The sequence below is a fragment of the Lissotriton vulgaris genome, chromosome 4_1, assembly GCF_964263255.1.
Source record: "Lissotriton vulgaris chromosome 4_1, aLisVul1.2, whole genome shotgun sequence".
Lineage (NCBI taxonomy): Eukaryota > Metazoa > Chordata > Amphibia > Caudata > Salamandridae > Lissotriton > Lissotriton vulgaris.
The window spans coordinates 34,489,703-34,507,608 of record NC_141691.1 but is presented as its reverse complement, the minus strand read 5'-3'; the positions used below and the strand labels follow the sequence as shown (position 1 = coordinate 34,507,608).

The 17,906-nt window shown below is 43.4% G+C and overlaps 1 protein-coding gene across 1 annotated transcript in view; it reads left to right on the top strand.

Annotated features, from left to right (window-relative positions):
* Nucleotides 1-426, top strand: part of LOC147718289 (indolethylamine N-methyltransferase-like) — a 76,686-nt gene extending 76,260 nt beyond the window's left edge. The window contains exon 4 of the mRNA XM_086967181.1: nucleotides 337-426. Within this exon, the coding sequence (XP_086823307.1) occupies nucleotides 337-426 (90 nt within the window). The remainder of the gene's footprint in view (nucleotides 1-336) is intronic.
* Nucleotides 427-17,906: the final 17,480 nt, after the last annotated feature.

Genomic DNA, 17,906 nt, shown 5'->3' with positions numbered 1-17,906 from the left:
TTAAGTTTCACCATTTATGTATCGATGAGACTTTTGTCAGGGAAGCAATAAGGGATGCTGCCTTTGTCATTGAGAAGTTGCAGGTGCTTCCTAGGACAGTTCATCGAGTGCATGACACAGCAGATTACGATAGCTTTATCTTTGTTCATGCTCGAAAAGAAACACCTGTTCGATCTACTTGTAAATCATAATTGATAGACATGTCAGCTTCACAGAGGAAAAGAATAGGCTGTCTCTGTCCTGACTCACATTTCGTCTGTATCTTCCTTTGTTAATTTGATTGCTGCTGACACCTGTGGTGCTCTGCTTTCTGCATCTCCTCTCTCTGCCTGACAGCTGGACATTGTGTTTACTGATTACACTGTGCCAGGTTCTGTTTCAGTCAATATCCTTTTCTACAAGGTCACATGGATTGTAGCTCAGTGAATAAAGGGGTGGGTTGGGCAATGAATGTACCTGGGATTTTATTCCATTTTGCAGCCGAAAAATGATGATGCATTCTTAAAATAAAATGATTGTCCAATTTCTCAAAGAATTTAAATCGTGTGTGTATTGTTCTGTAATGCTCTAGCCCTGCACTTGTGCCCTCCAATGTCCTCATGAATGGTGCGTGTCATGTTCCATTGGAGGATAGGCTGAGGGAATCACAAGTTAACCTTGTAATAAACAGATCTCAGTAAGTGTAAGGATGTATTCTGTTGTTACACTTGAAAGCACAGATTTGTGGTGCTTTCCAGTACAGTAGGTGACACAGTGAATCAATACCTCATTTAGCAGACTCATTTTATTTGGAAGGATGCATTGGAAGGATGCATTGGAAGGATGCATTGGAAGGATGCATTGGAAGGATGCATTGCACTCCTCTCAAGGTTCACACACACAAACACACAGATATACACACAACAATGTCTGTTAAATTCTCTGGAGAAATGATTAAACAACATGATTGTTTTCATGATGAAAAGTACTTGAGAGCTTCAAGGTGACCGTTTATAAGGACTTGTTCTGAAAGAATAGTCTGACTCTCTAAAGTAGAGGGTATTGCATCCCAGAGTTTGAATCACATTCCACTTAGATGCAGCACTTTTAATCATTTATTATAGTCTCAGACCAGAGGAAAATGACTCACCCGATCTGAAGATACAAATAAAACCACGGAAACAGAAGATGGTAGAGGAATTTCAGAATATGTGAAGTTACAAAAGGGTTAGACAAAAAAGATATGACAACCTATTTTCAACTTTTCATAGAGGTCAACATTTAATAATGGCTGCATCAGAAATCACTTCTCTTAGATGAGGCACCAATGCATCCCACACAGAAAAGAGCACAAACCTCTGTTTTTAAAACAGAAGAAACAGAAGGTACTGCAGTGATCTCTATACATTTTCAAATGCTGTCAAATATTTCTCAATGATATAGATATAAGAGAGCAGCAAAATGATGTCTAGCCAGCACGCCAAAAATACACATTTTGGGATGAAACAGAAACAGAGTTGTCAGATGTATCTCTTTTCTGAATGGGTTTATTCTAGCCTCCAACCTTCTATTATGAAACTCTCACAATCCCAGTTCAGGTCCAGATGTTTATTGTCATACCAGATGCCAACCCATAAATAACCTACAAGGGGACAATTGTTATTTCCAGTCCTCTGGTATCGGAGAGCAAACACCATGCATAATCTGTAATGATTCGAGACTCTAACAAAATAATTTCAATATTATCACAAAAAGAACCTGAACATACTAGCCCTGTTTGCAATGCCAGAAAAGACAAAAGCAATAAAACTCTGTTAAAAGGTAAAAAGATCTCAAATTAGAGTTTGACTTCTTCATGGTATTTCCCAAAAATCAATTTCAATAATGTTTAAGCAATGGACTTCATACAAATACTGGTGTTACTTGAGTAAGAAATCCTTTAAAACATGGTGTTCAGAAAAATAGGAACAGTTTGTTTAATTAAACATTACGGCCATGAGAACAGTTACAGGCACAAGGTCTGAGGACTGCCTCATTTTACAGTCAATAGGTATCCTTCTTTTATATAAAACATGATGGTCAAAAAGTTTTCCTGGCGTACCATATATGGTAAGGAATGGTGGTTGCTGTCTTTGGAGTCATAAATGAATTGTCTAGTGGTTACCCCAGGTGGGACCTCTTGTGGACTCATGCTGACAATTGATAATGTGTCCAGATGTCCGGCATGGGGAGTGTGTGATCACAAAGTGTAACAGGTCTGATTGGTGCTACATTCCTATGAGGTGGATTGCTTGCATTTCTTCTTTGATACAATTGAGGCGAGCTCAGTGCTGATCATCAATTTGAGCATCTCCTACAGGGTTATTTATAACCAGTAGGCATTGGATGTGGAAGAAGGGTATAAACATCCCTGCCCCCAGGTGTGCTTCAGTGAACAGTCTAAATTCTTCTAGAATGTCTTTGAAATATGCCCAGCCAAAATAGTCCATAGTTCTCCTTTCACGAGCTGAGTGCAACAAGGTTGTCTTTTTCCTTAACAGACGCTAGTAGAAGTATCATTGGTACTCTCCAGGAGTGACCAGGGTCAGGGTATGTATTTATGCTGAGCGGGGAACACAATTCCTTCCACCGAGGAGCAAGTTGAGGGTAGGCGTACTTGCCGTTTTGCCAGAAGTAATCCATTAGTATGGAGGTGGCCCATTGCTTGTCAAGAATATATATTATCACTCTGCAGTTAGCATTAATGCCCATCAGAAGTGTTACTTTTTCACTTTACTACTCCTAAATGCCTTTTGTGAAAACCGAAAGTGGTAAAGTTAGGATTTTATCTCAGATTACTTGTGTGAATCGGGCCACTCGTTTCCATATGCTTCAATGGGGGATCGATGGCAATTTTAGTAATTTGGATAAATACAACTCAAAGAAATTTTTATGGTTGTGTTTGTCTAATAATGGGGCATTCGTACATGGTGCACTCTTGCAAATTATGTACTAGGAACTCAGTGGTTTTACACTAATTTATAAAACAATTTGATTGAACATTTTAAGAAAAATACATATGTTGCAAAACAACATAGATTGAATATATAAGTTAGCTGTGTATCTGCACAATCTCAAGTATTTTCACACAATAACGTTTGCAATCAATGCAACATATTTACATACATAATACAGTTAATTAATGGTTGACAAATAAAATAACTTTGTCAAAAAACACTCTGAGACTGGGAGGTCCCATTACAATATGGCCATAAAGAAGTTCACATGGGCCAAGGCTCACTCTCCTGTGGCACCCCTCTGTAAGAAAAAAGCAGGCACGGTAAGAGGACAACCCACCTCAGCTTCATGGACTTAGGTAGGCCCATAATCATACCTTTAAGGGTCTTGTTGAAACTTGTAACAAACCTATGTATTTGTAAATGGTGAGACCTGGAGAACTTATTACACTCCTTCCATATAGACTTCATGGATGCAAACATGAAGTTGGTGTCCCTATATGACACCAATTCCTTGGGGAAAGTCACTCTGATGAAAATCCCCATAAATGACCAGGTGCAGTGACAGATGTCAGAGGAATGTCCACAGGGTGCCAAGTGGCATTGTCCACCAAGTCTAGGGTAACCATGTTGCGGTAGGCTGTCTTGGGTTCTTTAAAACGTTTAGCTTTTTCCAAGTCTTTCACTTGCCTGCCAGGTAAGGAACGTCCTACAAGATGCATCTGCAGCTGTCCTCATCGGAGGCCTGTAAAAGTGGGTGACAAGCCTGGCAAAGATCTTGTCCTGCCCCAGACGTCCTGTCATAAGCCATTATCAGTAGGAAGACCCTGTAACAATGGGGATCTACTAATATACAAGTTGTCCCATGCTCAGGAGCCTTAGGCTCACTATAGTGGAGGTAATTCTCCCAATAGATGAGGTGATCTCCAGAGGTGTCACCAGACACCTGGGTGTCAGCTTGGTGATTTGGGCCCTCAAGGTTGGGGCATTCCTTCTGTGCCTTGCAGAACTCCTCCCTGGTGGGTCCCACTGCTACTTCCAATCCAGCAAATTCAGTTAGGTCATCAAGGAAGGCAATGTCCTCCCATAGGACTCCATGTGGCTTCCTCTGGCACCCGATCCACCTGTCCTTTGGGACATTCAGGGGCTGGTTTCCCATGCCCTTGCCATTCCCTTTCCTGTCAGATATCTGGACCATTCTTCCAGGCTTCAGATCAATTAAGAAATCAAAGTGTGATTATTAGATATATTCAAGAGGACTTCTTTAGGACCCTCAACAACTACTTTTGGTTGGTGGTATATGCTTTGCTACTGACATATTTATATTCAATAGTGTCATCATTAGGTATTCTTTCCTTCATCCAGGAAGTAATGTCTTATGCTTAAACATTTTTTTCGTTGAGATCATCAATAAATTAAGTACTCTAAAATTGCCTCTTGGTGATTATTCAAGAAAACTTTTAATAAAGTTTAGACACGGGTAAGATTAAAATGAGAAGTTGGATGTATCAAGAGGACTATACTGTGGTCTTTGTGTTTCAGCCTCTCTGTGCCAATAGAGGGTCAGCTTTCATCAGGACCTTTCAAGACAGAAAAATTCTTCTATTTCTGATTTCTGTGGGATCCCTTCATCTTAATTAAGTGGGCATAATTTTGTCCCCTTAAAAGTTAAAACAGGTGAAAGTGTATTCCCTTGCATTCATTTACAGTGGTAAAGCTAATAGCGTTTTCTGCTAAGAGTACATTCTCTCCAAATAGCTCAAAAAACTCCTATTTGAGCCCCACAAGAGTCGGGCAAGAAATGTCTGCTACCTTTGTTCACGCCGTGCCTCCGTTCTGTGTTAGGTCTAGTGTCTCCTCCTGAACAGCCATGGTCTTGGTGGCCACACAGATATACTCTGGCAAATCTAACATGTCCAGATGTGAGCTGAGCTCTACTTTCTTCCAGACCATCCACATGAATAGCAGGGCTCACTGCAACTTTCAGAAGACCTGAGATGCCTCCACATGAAGATAACCAGAGCAAATGGGTAGTGGCTCTCCCAGTTGTCTGCTACCATAACCGGGTGATATGTATTGGGTATCACCTGCTTTGAGGACACCAGATGACATGTGACAGTAGTTGCATTAGCCCCTGAGATCCTCCCACTTCTGCCCATTGATAGTGTCTTACTGCCTATACTTTGAAATATTAGAAGGTATGTGGGATTTGGGACCATCTCTGTAACTCCCTAAGACACTAGGGTAACGTCACTATTCTCCCCGATGCTAAAAGAGGTCATCTCCTCCTCAAGTGCTACACTGGCCATTTTCTGTCCCTCCCCACCACTAGGGCAGTGATATCTTGGAGCACTTAGTATCTCCCTTGAAATTCCTGAATCAGTAGCTCTTATAACACTGAGGGATACAAGTTACAGCTTTCTGATCTATAGACACTTTCTTCTGGTGTCCGGGTTATGACCTTTTCCCCTGTGAACTGTTTGGTGGCATTGAGAGTATCAATCAATCAACTTGTATTCAAATTGATTGTATTCAAATTTCAAGGGAAACATACAAGTGTGCATTATAAATCAAATTATTAAACAATCTTATGATAAAAACATGACGCTTAAATAATATACAAGAGAAGGTACTATGATGTAATAAATACACCCAAACACTAAAAGCCTGTATATAATATAAATCTAAAGAATACAGAACGAGCAGGATTTGGGTACTGCCCTAGATAAGGAATGGGAGATAAAAAACACAGATTGGAGAGGCTAAAAGTTGCAGATATGAATATGTTGGTCAAATTTGCCAGAATCCCTGCGCTACTTAAATGGGTCCTAAAAATGTGTGCTGCAAGGTAGAAAACTTAGAATACAGCAAAACTGTATGCAGAAAAGTGAAGATAGAGGTTTGGTCACAGGTGGAAGTAGGTAGGGTGGATAGAGAGACCCAGATCCCCTTGGGAAATAGCAGCTGATAGAAGTTTTTCATTCTCAGGAATATTAAGACACAACAATGGGAAAGGGAAACAGGGAAAGAAAGAGCTCCATCCCGTTCATTTAGCTAAGGCAGAATGTTCCCTTTCGGCCGCTACTTTCTGCAGAAGGCCTGCTTAACGAAGGTAAGGCCATTTTTTACAATACTCTGAGGGTGAAGTAACGGATCTGGGTGGCCTAGTTCAAAAAAATATCTGTTATTATATGAGATTCATGGGATCCGAGCAGACCTGCCCAAAGTCAAAGAATCCTGGAGGAGAAGTCAGTTCAGATAAAGAGATTCTTTGTGCCAGACAGAGCACCAAAGGTGCAACAGACAAATGGGGATCAAATCTGAGATAAAGGCCACACCAAATTCCTCATGGAGGATCTCAGCTGGGGTGTTCTGTTTTCAATTGACTGTATAAAGTCAGTGTTAGTGTTGCCCCAGATTTCACACCCAAAAGTGGCCTTTGGAATACATTTGGCCCTATAGACCTTTAGCAAAGGTTTGAGGGGGATTTTGCCCCATTTGCTAGGTGAAATTATGTACACAAGAAATGGCTCTTTACAAAGCGTTCCATTTTTCATTAATAATAAGGATCAGCTAAGACCAGAATTAAAGATTAGGCCTAGTTAAGTATAATTGTGCATCCCGTGTAATGCTTGACCGTGCACAAACATTAGAAGGTTCTTTTTTGGCTGGCTACTATAAAATTCATATTTTTTTTAATAAGTAGACAGGTCCAGATTGTTCATACACTTACTAAAAGAATCTAAAAGACCTTGCAGGCTCATAGAAGTATGGGCCATTACAACTGCATCATCTTATAAAATAGGGCTGGCATTAGCCTTTTCCCACCCTAAGGTGTCTGCCTCAATGTTGGTTAAAACCTCCTCCAGTTGATTGATATAAATTATGAATAAAAAGGGGTCAAGGGTGAACCCCTGATGAATTCCTGTTTTAATTTGAAATGGCTCCGTGCATTCACCGTTTGGGCTGCACCTGACCATATCATTAGCACTTATAGCAGAAAGGGACAGACCTTCCAGTTTTCTGATCTAGGAAGGCTTTCTTCTGGTGGCCAGATTGGGATTGTGGCCCTTTCCCTAGTAAACTGTTTTAGGGGCTTTGAGATTCTTATTTGTAGTTCTCAATCTCTTTCTTCTGTTGGAAACCTGACTACTCCTTAAGGAATCTCCTCCAGATGCCTTCATAGCCACTCTGGTGCTGACTCAGACCTCTGCCTCCTCAGCAAGCTTCCTGGGTTCAGTAAGCCTGCTATCTACTAGGCATTTGCATAACATCTCTAAAGAAAATTGAGCATGTGCTGCCTCAAGTGCCTTGCTGGCATAATCTAGGCAATCCACCCAGGACTGATATGGGAGCTTGTGGCTGTACCTGAACCTCTGACAGTAATTCTAAGGAATCAGCAAAAATTAGCAACTAATATTGACTTTATAGATGCTTACCTGGTCTGATCTTCTGCCTCTAATGTGAGAAGTATATCCCTCCCCACACTGGGCATGTGTTACCAAAGGCCCCCTCCTTATTCCACCAGGACGTTGTGTACCCTGAGTGCAACTTCACAGGCAGCAATCCACTTGTATATATGAAATCCCACCACACATTTAGGCACCAGCTCTTTAGGACTCTCACCTTTCCAGCAAGTAGTGTTGGTGTGCCACCACCATCACAGTTGCATCCTGGAGGTTTCCTTGCCTTACCTTCAGGTTGTAAATGCTGTTTTCATGCTCCAACAGTAGTGTTTTTTTACTCAGCTAAACCTTTTCCAGCCTCAGCCTTTTCCTTCTTAACCATGGCTTGTTCTCGGTTTAATGCCCACTCAGCCTTTGTGTTTTCAGCCTCCAGTTTTAATTTAGCTAGAGTTTCCTGTACTCTCTCATGTCCTCCAACTCCTCTGGTGAAAGGCCCCTGAGGAGCATACTTCAACATGCCCCATCATGGGCATCCTCATTCTTTTCTGGAGGGCAGTGGGGTACTTTCTACAGTTCAGGTTTTCCCTCTGGTTCTTTGTCCTCATTTTCACTCACATCCAGGCCCCACGCAGGATCATCAACCACGATTTCTGCCTGCAGCCTCTTGCCAATCTCACAGGCCAAGAGAGCTATTTATAGGGCTACCTTAAAAGCTTTCCTAGTCACAAACATCACCCGTCTTGCAGAGACCTTTTAGTTCAGGCCTAATGAGGTTTTCAACATTAATCAGCTCCAACTCTAAGTTAGTAGAGGAGGGTAGGGTTACTTAAATTTAAAAAAAGAAAAACACGCAATAAAGACTAAGGAAATTGCAAAAAGGCTTGAGTTGGTATCTAACATTTACCTGTGTTTTTGTGTTACACAAATCCATGTAGGGTATTGTCCTGATCCATACCGCTGAACACCAATGTTAGAAATTGCATTGTTGGTTGACTGGGCTGTGAGACCTGGGCATGCATTATCCACAATCCCTCACAGTTTGAGTCACAAAAAGGCATTAAAGGAATCCTCATTAAACATGGATAGACTGCCCCAAAAAACAGTCAGGCTTCATTTAGAGCCAATGTGTAAATTATTTACACATGACACAAAGAGTAATAAAGTGAAAACAAAACACAACGGGGGTCAGCACTGCAGTGCGAGCCAAGTCCCAGTCCCAGCATGAACTCACATGGCCAAGCACATTGGGCCAATAGCTTGAACATGTTTCAGAAAACAAAGGAGAGGCTTCCTACACAGTAAATGAAACTAATCCGGCAAGCTGTCAGACAACTCGACTTGAAGAGCCCCTCATCCTAACTCAGGATGAGAGCACACCCAATGCTGACATGAGAAATCCAGACATCTGTTCAACTGTCCTAAAAACGCTCAAGGTCATTAACCAGCCACACTCCACCTCTTTCTCTTTGGAGCACCAGGAGCATCACGATTGCCAAGAGGATCAAGATCACCAAGGGGAAGAGCAAGGGTCCTCTAATATCAGGGAACCGAGAATGGTCAGAAATGCTGTCTTCCTATTTGCTGCACTCACCCCTTGTACCCTCTCCTACCACAAGCGTTCATGGCTATTGTGCAGGGTCTGACCTGGACCCTAGAAGCAGGGTCAAACCCGGCAGGGGGGTATGCCACAGGTGGAGAGTACCTGGATATCCCCGCTGAACACTATGCAACGGTCTGTGGAGGTCCTTCCATTTTGATCCAACAAGATAGATATACAGCTGACTTTTCTCCACACCTTGGCTCTCTAGGTTGCAGGTATCGATGATAAGTAGGGGTTCTCAACTCACTTATAAAACGTGCATAGTCTAAAGTAAAACTAAGCTGCAGCTGTGGCCCAATTGTTGATAAACTGTCGACTCCCCTCTGCATGCTCAAAAGTGCATTTAATGATCTTAATAAAAAGCCCATCCCCTGAGGGGGTGCACTTGAACTGGAACAGCCAGTTAGAACCAATCAAAAAACAAAGCCATTCTCTCTCACTAATAATCAGACACCAAATTCCAACAGTCCACTTGGGGAGGGTGCCCCTCTTTTCACTGCGGTCCAACAAGGAATCCCTGCTTAAGCACCTTTGCTGCCTGAGGAAGCCCCAGTTTACAAACTAAATGACAGGCAGAGACAGACTCGAAGGAGGAGAGGAAGTAACAAAACATCAGTCAGAAACCAATCAGCTTTGTATCCCCATTTCAGACCATAACAAACTCACCGAGAGGACATTTCCACTGAACAGGACCCTCAGCCATCGGATATCCCAGAGCTCACCAAATAATCTGCCCCAGCAGAATGTCCCCCATCAAATCCCCAGAGCTAAAGTTATGCCTGAAGCACGTGCAGATATTCATGTGCTTCTCAATTCCAGCAGTAAAGGGGTCTGAAAACAGCCTCTTATCAGGCTGACTAGCCACCTATGTGTTGACCACTTTCACAATTGCAGCAGAAGAAGTGGACTTTGCATCAACAACCACCATCACAGTCAATACACTGCTCTTCTTTGAAGATATAAAGGAGGAGGTAATAATGCCTATATCAACCCAAATTGAAAGAAACACGACTCGGAACACTTAGTGGACCAGCTTCTGATGAGCATGCTAGAAACCTCCAACCCTATTCTTTCAGGGGACCTGAACAATATTCTCCTAGGATCTTCAGCGGATGATGTTGTAAAGGGACAGTCCTCATACTGGAGCATACCAACACAAACAGCAACCCTCACAGAAAAATGAGTAGAACTACAATTTCCCTACCAGATAATGTAGAGCATATCAACTTCAGGCGTCAATGGAAGATTCCCTGAGGACACTCTGCCGGTGGCCTCCTTTTACACAGTTTCTACCTTCTCAACTCTACATTACACACTGGTCTCCTTTCCAATGTTCTGTTGTGTTTCTGCATTTCCGTTTGGGGACAGGTGAGACAGAGACCATCAGCCACAGGAGATACTCCTTTAACCTCTTGCATGCTCATGATGAGCTCAGCTCGTCATGAGGCACAGTGGAGCTGTGCCCCCCTAACGAGCTGAGCTCATTGTGACCGTAGCGGAATGCACACACGGGGATAAATCCCCTGCTGTGCTGGGCATTTCATTGAAATGGAAGTGGTCATGATGAGCTTAGCTCATCATGAGCACAGCAGCACTATGCTGTGTGACGAGCCGAGCTCGTCACGAGCACCGCGGTGCCGTGCACGGCCCCTCCCCCCAGCACCGCAGGGGAATTAGCCCCACGACGAAGGGGTTATGCAACTGCAATTTTATTAACCCGCTCAGCGGAGGTACCCAAATCCAGCTTTATGATTAATTTCAAACGAGTCAGAACTGCACTAGCAGATGAGGTGCTGCAGTCAGCAACGGATCTGCTACAAGCACAGACAAATATAGTAAGATGCATTGTTGACAAATGGGAAGGTTTCACTGCTAATCTGGCAACTCTTTATGTCATGATATCTAAAATAAAGCTTCACCAATCTGGTAACGAAGTAGGAGGTTTCACATCAACACAACAGAAACAACCAAAGCAACTTAAAAGGGCTCTAAACAGAATGCTGAGATAATTGAGACATAAACCTGCAGACACTGCTCTCCGACTTCTATTCTGCCACCAAACAAGTTTGTCAAAAAACTTAAGTAGGAGATCAACAGGACACAATAAGATGAGGACTGGGCAAAGCTATTTTTTCTACATCACATCTAAAAACAGTTTACACGTCTGAGGACAGTTAACACGATAATGTGCTCATTGCATGGGGGAATGGCATCCTACATCTCAGAGGAGACCTGGTCAGACTATCTGAGGGCTCATTTCAATCATGAAGGCATGAGAGTTACCAAGAACCAATCCGTTAGCACAGTGTCAGAAGGCATCACAAATAAAGACCATTCAAGCAGTGCACCCATGTATCTTTATCATCTCAATCAACTGACTTCACATAAAGCTTTCCCATTCAAACTTAATCAAGTGTCAAATTCCTAAAGGTTGGAGAAAAGGGGCCTGAGCCCCAATGGTCTTCCACTGGGACTCTTTAAACAGAATGCAGAATATTGGGCAGCAGCACTAGACCCTTTCTTGCTCAAAATAGGATTTCTGGGGTAGCCGCAAGCTTCTTCGAAAGGCTATCTAACCTCTGACCCTGCTCACAGGCAGGTCGCTCCCCACACTGCTCCATGGCTCTGCCTGCATTGCTTTTTTTTCCAATCTTGAATTTTTCGCCTGCACCTAACTTGTTTTCTTGCCCAGACTTGTTTTTATTCCCCTATGCCTGTACTTGTTTTCTTGCCCAGACTTGTTTTTATTCCTCTGTGTCTGTACTTGCTTTCTTGCCCAGGCTTGTTTTTATTTCTCTGTGCCTGGAGTGGCTTTCTGGCCCAGACTTGTTTTTATTTCTCTGTGCCTGTAATTGTTTCCTTGCCTAAACTTGCTTTTCCTTCCAGTGCCCAGTTCTCCTGCGACCCGTCAATTTTTCCTGCCACTGCATCCCTGCGGACCACCCCTGCAATCCCATTTGCCACCTGCTCCTGCCTCCCAGCTGCTCTTCCCAACCACATCCCCTCACCCTCATTTGGAGGCCATGCAGCAGGCGTGCCACTGGAGCACCGAAGGCGTGCCTCTGGCAAGCCATCTGCGCCCGTCCGTGCCTGGACCGTGCCCAGCGCTAGGAACCCTAGACCACACAAACACCACAAAGCCCCACAATGCTATGATGCCAGAACCCTCCACGCATTCAACACCAGACGATCACACACCTGCTTCCTGGCAACCCCGAAGCGCACCCACGGAGCTTTCACCTGCCTGAACTACAGCATCACAAGCATCCGTCCCACCATGCTGCCGACCAGGAAATAACTCAACCACCTCAGATGTAGCCTTCTCAATACCTGCTCCACCCGCAAACACGCCATTGAACTCTGGGACCTACTTGACTTAACCTCCCCATACATCGCCTTCCTGATGGAGACCTGGCTGAACCCTGCCTCTGCACTAGACATAGCCATAGCCACCCCGGAAGGCTACAAGATCACCCACTTTGACCGCACCAAGGGAGCAGGAGGAGGAATTGCCATCGTCCACAGGAACACTCTCAGAGTCACGACCAACAACGATGACACCCTCAGCACCGTCAAACACCTGCACATTCACACAGACCCCAACACCACCCTCAGAGGAACCCTCATCTACTGTACAGACACCCGGAACCCGACCACAGGCAGAAGCCATGCCTGGATGACAATAAATAGCTACAGCAAACTCGTCGCCAAAAAGTATCTTGGCTTAGGCTACCGCAGAATCATGAAAGAAACATTTCTGAAACACCTTCTGGGGATGCTCTTGACTGCTCTGCATCTTCCACCTTGACAGAGGGAGTCAACCTCATACTCCTGCTGCTTATGAGGCAAAGGACCTGAGGACCTGCCGTATGTGGTATGCCTTTTCAGAGAGCTGATGGGGGAAAGCACTGAGCTGCTCAAAGCTCATTTTAACTACATAGGGATTTTGACCAGAAGACAGGCACTGCTGGCCTGCTTTACGCCTGTGGACTCGCAGCCAAACTGCAGACTGGTAAAATTTCTGGTGTTGGTGGAAAAGAAAATACAGCGAGCCGGTGTAATGAATGTGCTATTTTTATTATAAACAGCTTGGTAATGATCGTCGCCCATCACCATCTCAGTCTTATTTAGCAGATTTTAGCATAATATAGTGATGTATAGGCCTGTTTTTGACTTTACCTTGTTTTATGGCAGTGCTGATTATTGCCTTTGACATGCTATCATGTCATCTTGGTTTGCAATTTATATTACCACATTACATTGTGATGTGTAGGTCTGCCTAGTTAGAATAAGCTATAAAGTAGGGTTTGATTATGTCCCTTTCTGTTTCTGACTTTATCTTGCTTAATGGCAGTGCTTGCCTATTGGCTTTGGCATGATCTTATGCCATTGTGCATACTAATTTTGCTCTTTTGCGGGAATTGTGGCCTATGCTTAAGCGACTCCATTTTCTGAGCTGTCACCGTTTTCTGAGCTTCAGTAGGTGAGACGCCATGTTTTTCTTTCCACTTGTTGTTCACCCTTCTTAAACTAGAGAGGACTGTACTTACTCTTCTTTGAAGTTATAACAGATGCCTGGCCAGCAGAAGCTGTGGCCTTGGACCAGGCTGGTGCTGGCTCTCATGAGAACAATTGGGGCGAGGCTCACAGGAGCTTCGTCCTACGTTTCCACTGGTAATAAAGGAGGTATCGGGGACCCGATCTTTGTAGGTCTTCCACAGGGCAGATGTGCAACTGTGACAGTGGGACAAACTGGTAATGCACTGTCTCCTGGTTCGGCCGGAGAAATGGGCTCCCACTCTGGCGAAGTGGAAGCGTGATGTATAGACAGTTGGTGAGGTGTTCCACTAATTCTAATATTCCTACTGATATTGCCTATCTTCTTCTGTTTTCAGGTTCCATACATTTATATACATATTAAGTTCAGTATATGCTTTACTGATTGCGTTTAGCAATTGTCTAGGTGTTAGTTTTGAGGAGGGATACTTGCATATAGTACAATTTGGCCTACTTTGTATTACAAATTTAAATATCCCATAACATATAATTATTTGTCTGTTTTCCCTGGGACGGGAGGTGTGGATTCTTCCTAGCCAAATATTTATGCAGATAATTGTGTATTGGGAAGTTGTTCTACTCCTAACCACGGAGTGTAAATTCTAATTCCCCCCCCCAGCCTTTTTGTGAGAGGTTTTGTGTTTGCTGTATGTGGTTCTTCCTAGGCGAGTATTCTGTAGCAGAGAAGAGCAGTAAATTGCCTCACACACAGCGCCTGCCGCTAGGAAGATTGTTAGAGTGTATGAGCCCTCTCGGCAAGGTATAGACAGTAGATGTAGTGTTATTAATATTCTTTTTTGGGTAAGTATTGTGGCGTGTGATATTGCATCTTTTAGGTCAAAAGAGGAATGAGCTTACATGTCCTGATTACTAGCAAAAATCGGGCCATTACAGCCGGTCTGCTCATAAAAAACACAACCAGATGAACCCTGCATCTTAATTTTGCCATGTTCCCCTGATATCAGAACCCCTGACAGCCACACGCTTTGCTTCTACTGCACTGCATGGTGCAAAGGTGTCTGCATTGGTTCTAGGCTGCCAAAATGTTGACCAAGCAGGGGAAGAGGAAGGAGTGTGCTGTATTGCCTTAAATACTGTGCATTGTTTCCCTTTCTCTGTCACACAGTATGGCACAGCAGGTGGCCACATGACATTTTCATAAATAGGCCCCTAAATGCATGATCAACAATCATGCAATACATCTCCACTGGGTAAGGGTACATAAAACCTTAGATCTGTGATACCTTCCTTAAGCAAAAACCCCACTCTGCTGTGATACTTGTCAATAAACTGGGGGTTCAGCATCTTTACCATTCTACCTTTAGGACTATTACTCCATTTTGCAGTTGGGTCATTGCCACGCCCATAGTAGGCAGCCTCCACTCCTCAGTTTATTTCTTTAAACAGTGGTGTAGTGGGGTTTCAGCCCATCTCAGGGGAAGATTCAGGCAAATCCCCATATCTGCTACCTCTGAGGAGCAGAACAACTTGACTGCCTTTTTTGGGGTAGGGGCATGGGCATGGCTGACAGCCCCCAACCCTTTGTTTTTTGTGCGTGCTATTCATCCCTGGTGACTAGTGGACTTTCTACAATCCTCCAGTGGGCAGAAGGATGGTCAGATCTTTTTTGGGGTGGGGCTATGGACCTGTCTAGTGACTATTTTATGTCTGTGGCCTAGTGGGCTGTCTACCACCCCTAGGATGGAGGATTATGGGTAATGACCCCAATTCGCCTCCCATGAGGTACAGAAGGCAAACTATTTGGGGGTTTGGAAGGAGCACAAGCTGCTCTACCTGCCAAAACCTCTTGTGTCTGGTGGGTGGATTACTGCTTGGGTATCGTTCTTCTTTGCAAATCGCCAAGCAGTGATTCATTAGATAGAGATACAATTGGAAAGGGTAGAATCTCCTTTTTCAAAGAATACCTTCCCTAACTCAACCAGTGCTTGGGTACTGATATATGCCCCTGAGCAGTGATGAAGTGAAAGTAAAAACAAGCCGATCAGCTCATTTGACATTCGCTTCTATAGTAGTGACATCAGTGCGCTCTGCGGATTGATTGTCAATACTCAAAAAAACAGCAGCCTGAGCTGAAAGTGTAGAAAATAAATCTATTTATTACAAGCACCAGAGGACCCTCTTCAAGCCTCCCTGGCATTGGCCGATGGGTGACAGGTGTACAGAGGAAAGGTTAAACAGCCTTTCAGTAGCAGAGTCACCCTCATGTTTCTTTAGTTCTTCATTGAAAATAAATATATACAAATATTTTAAAATAATATTTAACATAATTTATTTCCAATGTCTTGAAAGACAGAAGCAACAGACATGTGTTTTGTCCTTTGGACTTTTTCAAGGCTAAATGTCTTGTCAAAGAGAAACAGTCTTGGGAGCATTGTCTGTGTTGCATCCCAATCAAGAAGAGAATAATAAACTAATCTAGGAGAGCGGTACTTCTCTAAGATAGGGTTTCACTAAGAGGAAAAATTGCTGCATATCGAAACTAAGCTACTGCACATAGTGCATCCCAGTATAGAGGTCAAACACAGCTCCAGGAAGCGAGAAAGGCCTTGATATAGACCTGGGAGCGTGTATCACGTCCAGAGAGTAAGTAAAGTCAGTTCCTAGAGTGTGAATCTAGAAGTTCAGTTTGTGAATAGCAATGGTCTTACTGATTTTTAGTAGGGTACACATCCCCCTTTTCAAACCTTCCTAAAACTTCCTTAACCCCTCCGAATGTCTCACTATTCCCTTCCTCTACAGTAATAAGACTTACCCACTTCGGGTGGGGATCTTCACACAGAAAAATATAGGAGAGGCAGACACTCAGTAAGTAGGTTTGTGATAGCATTCCGTACAACACTTGTTGCTCTATCGTAATAATACAAAATGCAGTTTGTGAATAGGCTCCAGTATTTTTATTAGCAAATTGCCATATAATCACATTTATCAGAGAACTGAGCATCACTAACACTTTGTATGAGCACCAACGGACTGAGTCTCATGAAGCACTTGATGAAATGTTTGGTTTGAAGCTTGTTTGATGGGCTACTTCATCACTTATGTGACAAACGTCCCATCTGCCATGTTACAAGACTGTTATGGCTTATGATACTTGAAAAGCATACAAAATAACATAGGAATCTTACAGACCATGTCAGAAGAGTAAAATGAGGCAGATGGAGCAACTGTTTGGCAGAAATGGTACCCACATACTTGTTGGGTACCCTCTCCACCAGGACTGTCTTAACGGCATTATAGGCCCCTGAGCAAAGCAGGGCACTGGGCCCTGCCCACACAACCACTCACAGGAATCAAGATGTACATTATCAACAAAAAACATGTATATGTATTGATACCTCCAGCAATAAGATTAGTATGGTAATATGCTCGTGGAGCCCTTGGGCAGCTGTCCAGTGTGCCCACACGTTAAGACCACATTGCTCTCCACCTATCTTTTAATCAGCTGCTAAGTTTACTGCAGATCATGAAGTTATGAATTTATAGCAGGCCACCTTTAAAGATTAAATTGGCAAATATTGAGCTAGTTTTCATGTGTTGTTTTATAGCTCCTATGTTAAAACGTGAGAGAAAAGAGGAGGGGAGTGTCAGAGAGTAGAATCTTCTCTGGGACTGGTTCCCTGATTCTTCTAGAGTTCTGTCTCTGCTGTATGGGTCCTGTTTACCAGGAACCAGATTTAGCTATGAGGCTGACAAAAAGAAAGGAGATGGTGCACAATCTGAAAAAAAAGATTTGACCGTAAGAAAACATTTGCTGAAGTCATCAGCAAAATATTTAAAACATCTTCAAAGAGGTCACTACTGCTGGACAGAAACAGACACAAGGAAGAACAAACATGATTATATTAAGTAGCACATTCAAGCCTCAAAGCTTATGAAGAACCTATTAGGAAACAGCATTTAGGGGGGAGGAGGTACATCTATATGTCCTGGAAGATGACAGCATTTATGTAGAGCTCTGAAGCAGGCTGCATGAACCAGCCTGTCCGATAGGCCAAACGTGAAGGATGGAACCCCTAAGCAAAAGACAACACCCTCCGGAGGTAGTAAGGACCTTCAAGAAACACATTGAACACCATGAGATGTGGCACACTGGTGAGCGAGGCTTTCTTATCAGGAACCAGGCACTGAACATCAAAACCCCAGTTCCTGCAAGTACCCGTTCATCCACCAAAGCGGTGCAATGGATGAAACCAGGATATGGTCCAGATGAGTCACAGGAGATCTGTAGCTGAGCCATCATACTTCTAAACAAAGAAGAGGGCGGCACCTCAATCTGTCAGATTCTGGTTTGCAATATCCTCGGAAGCTAGTCCTCAAATCCTACAATACAAATAAAGACCCAATTCA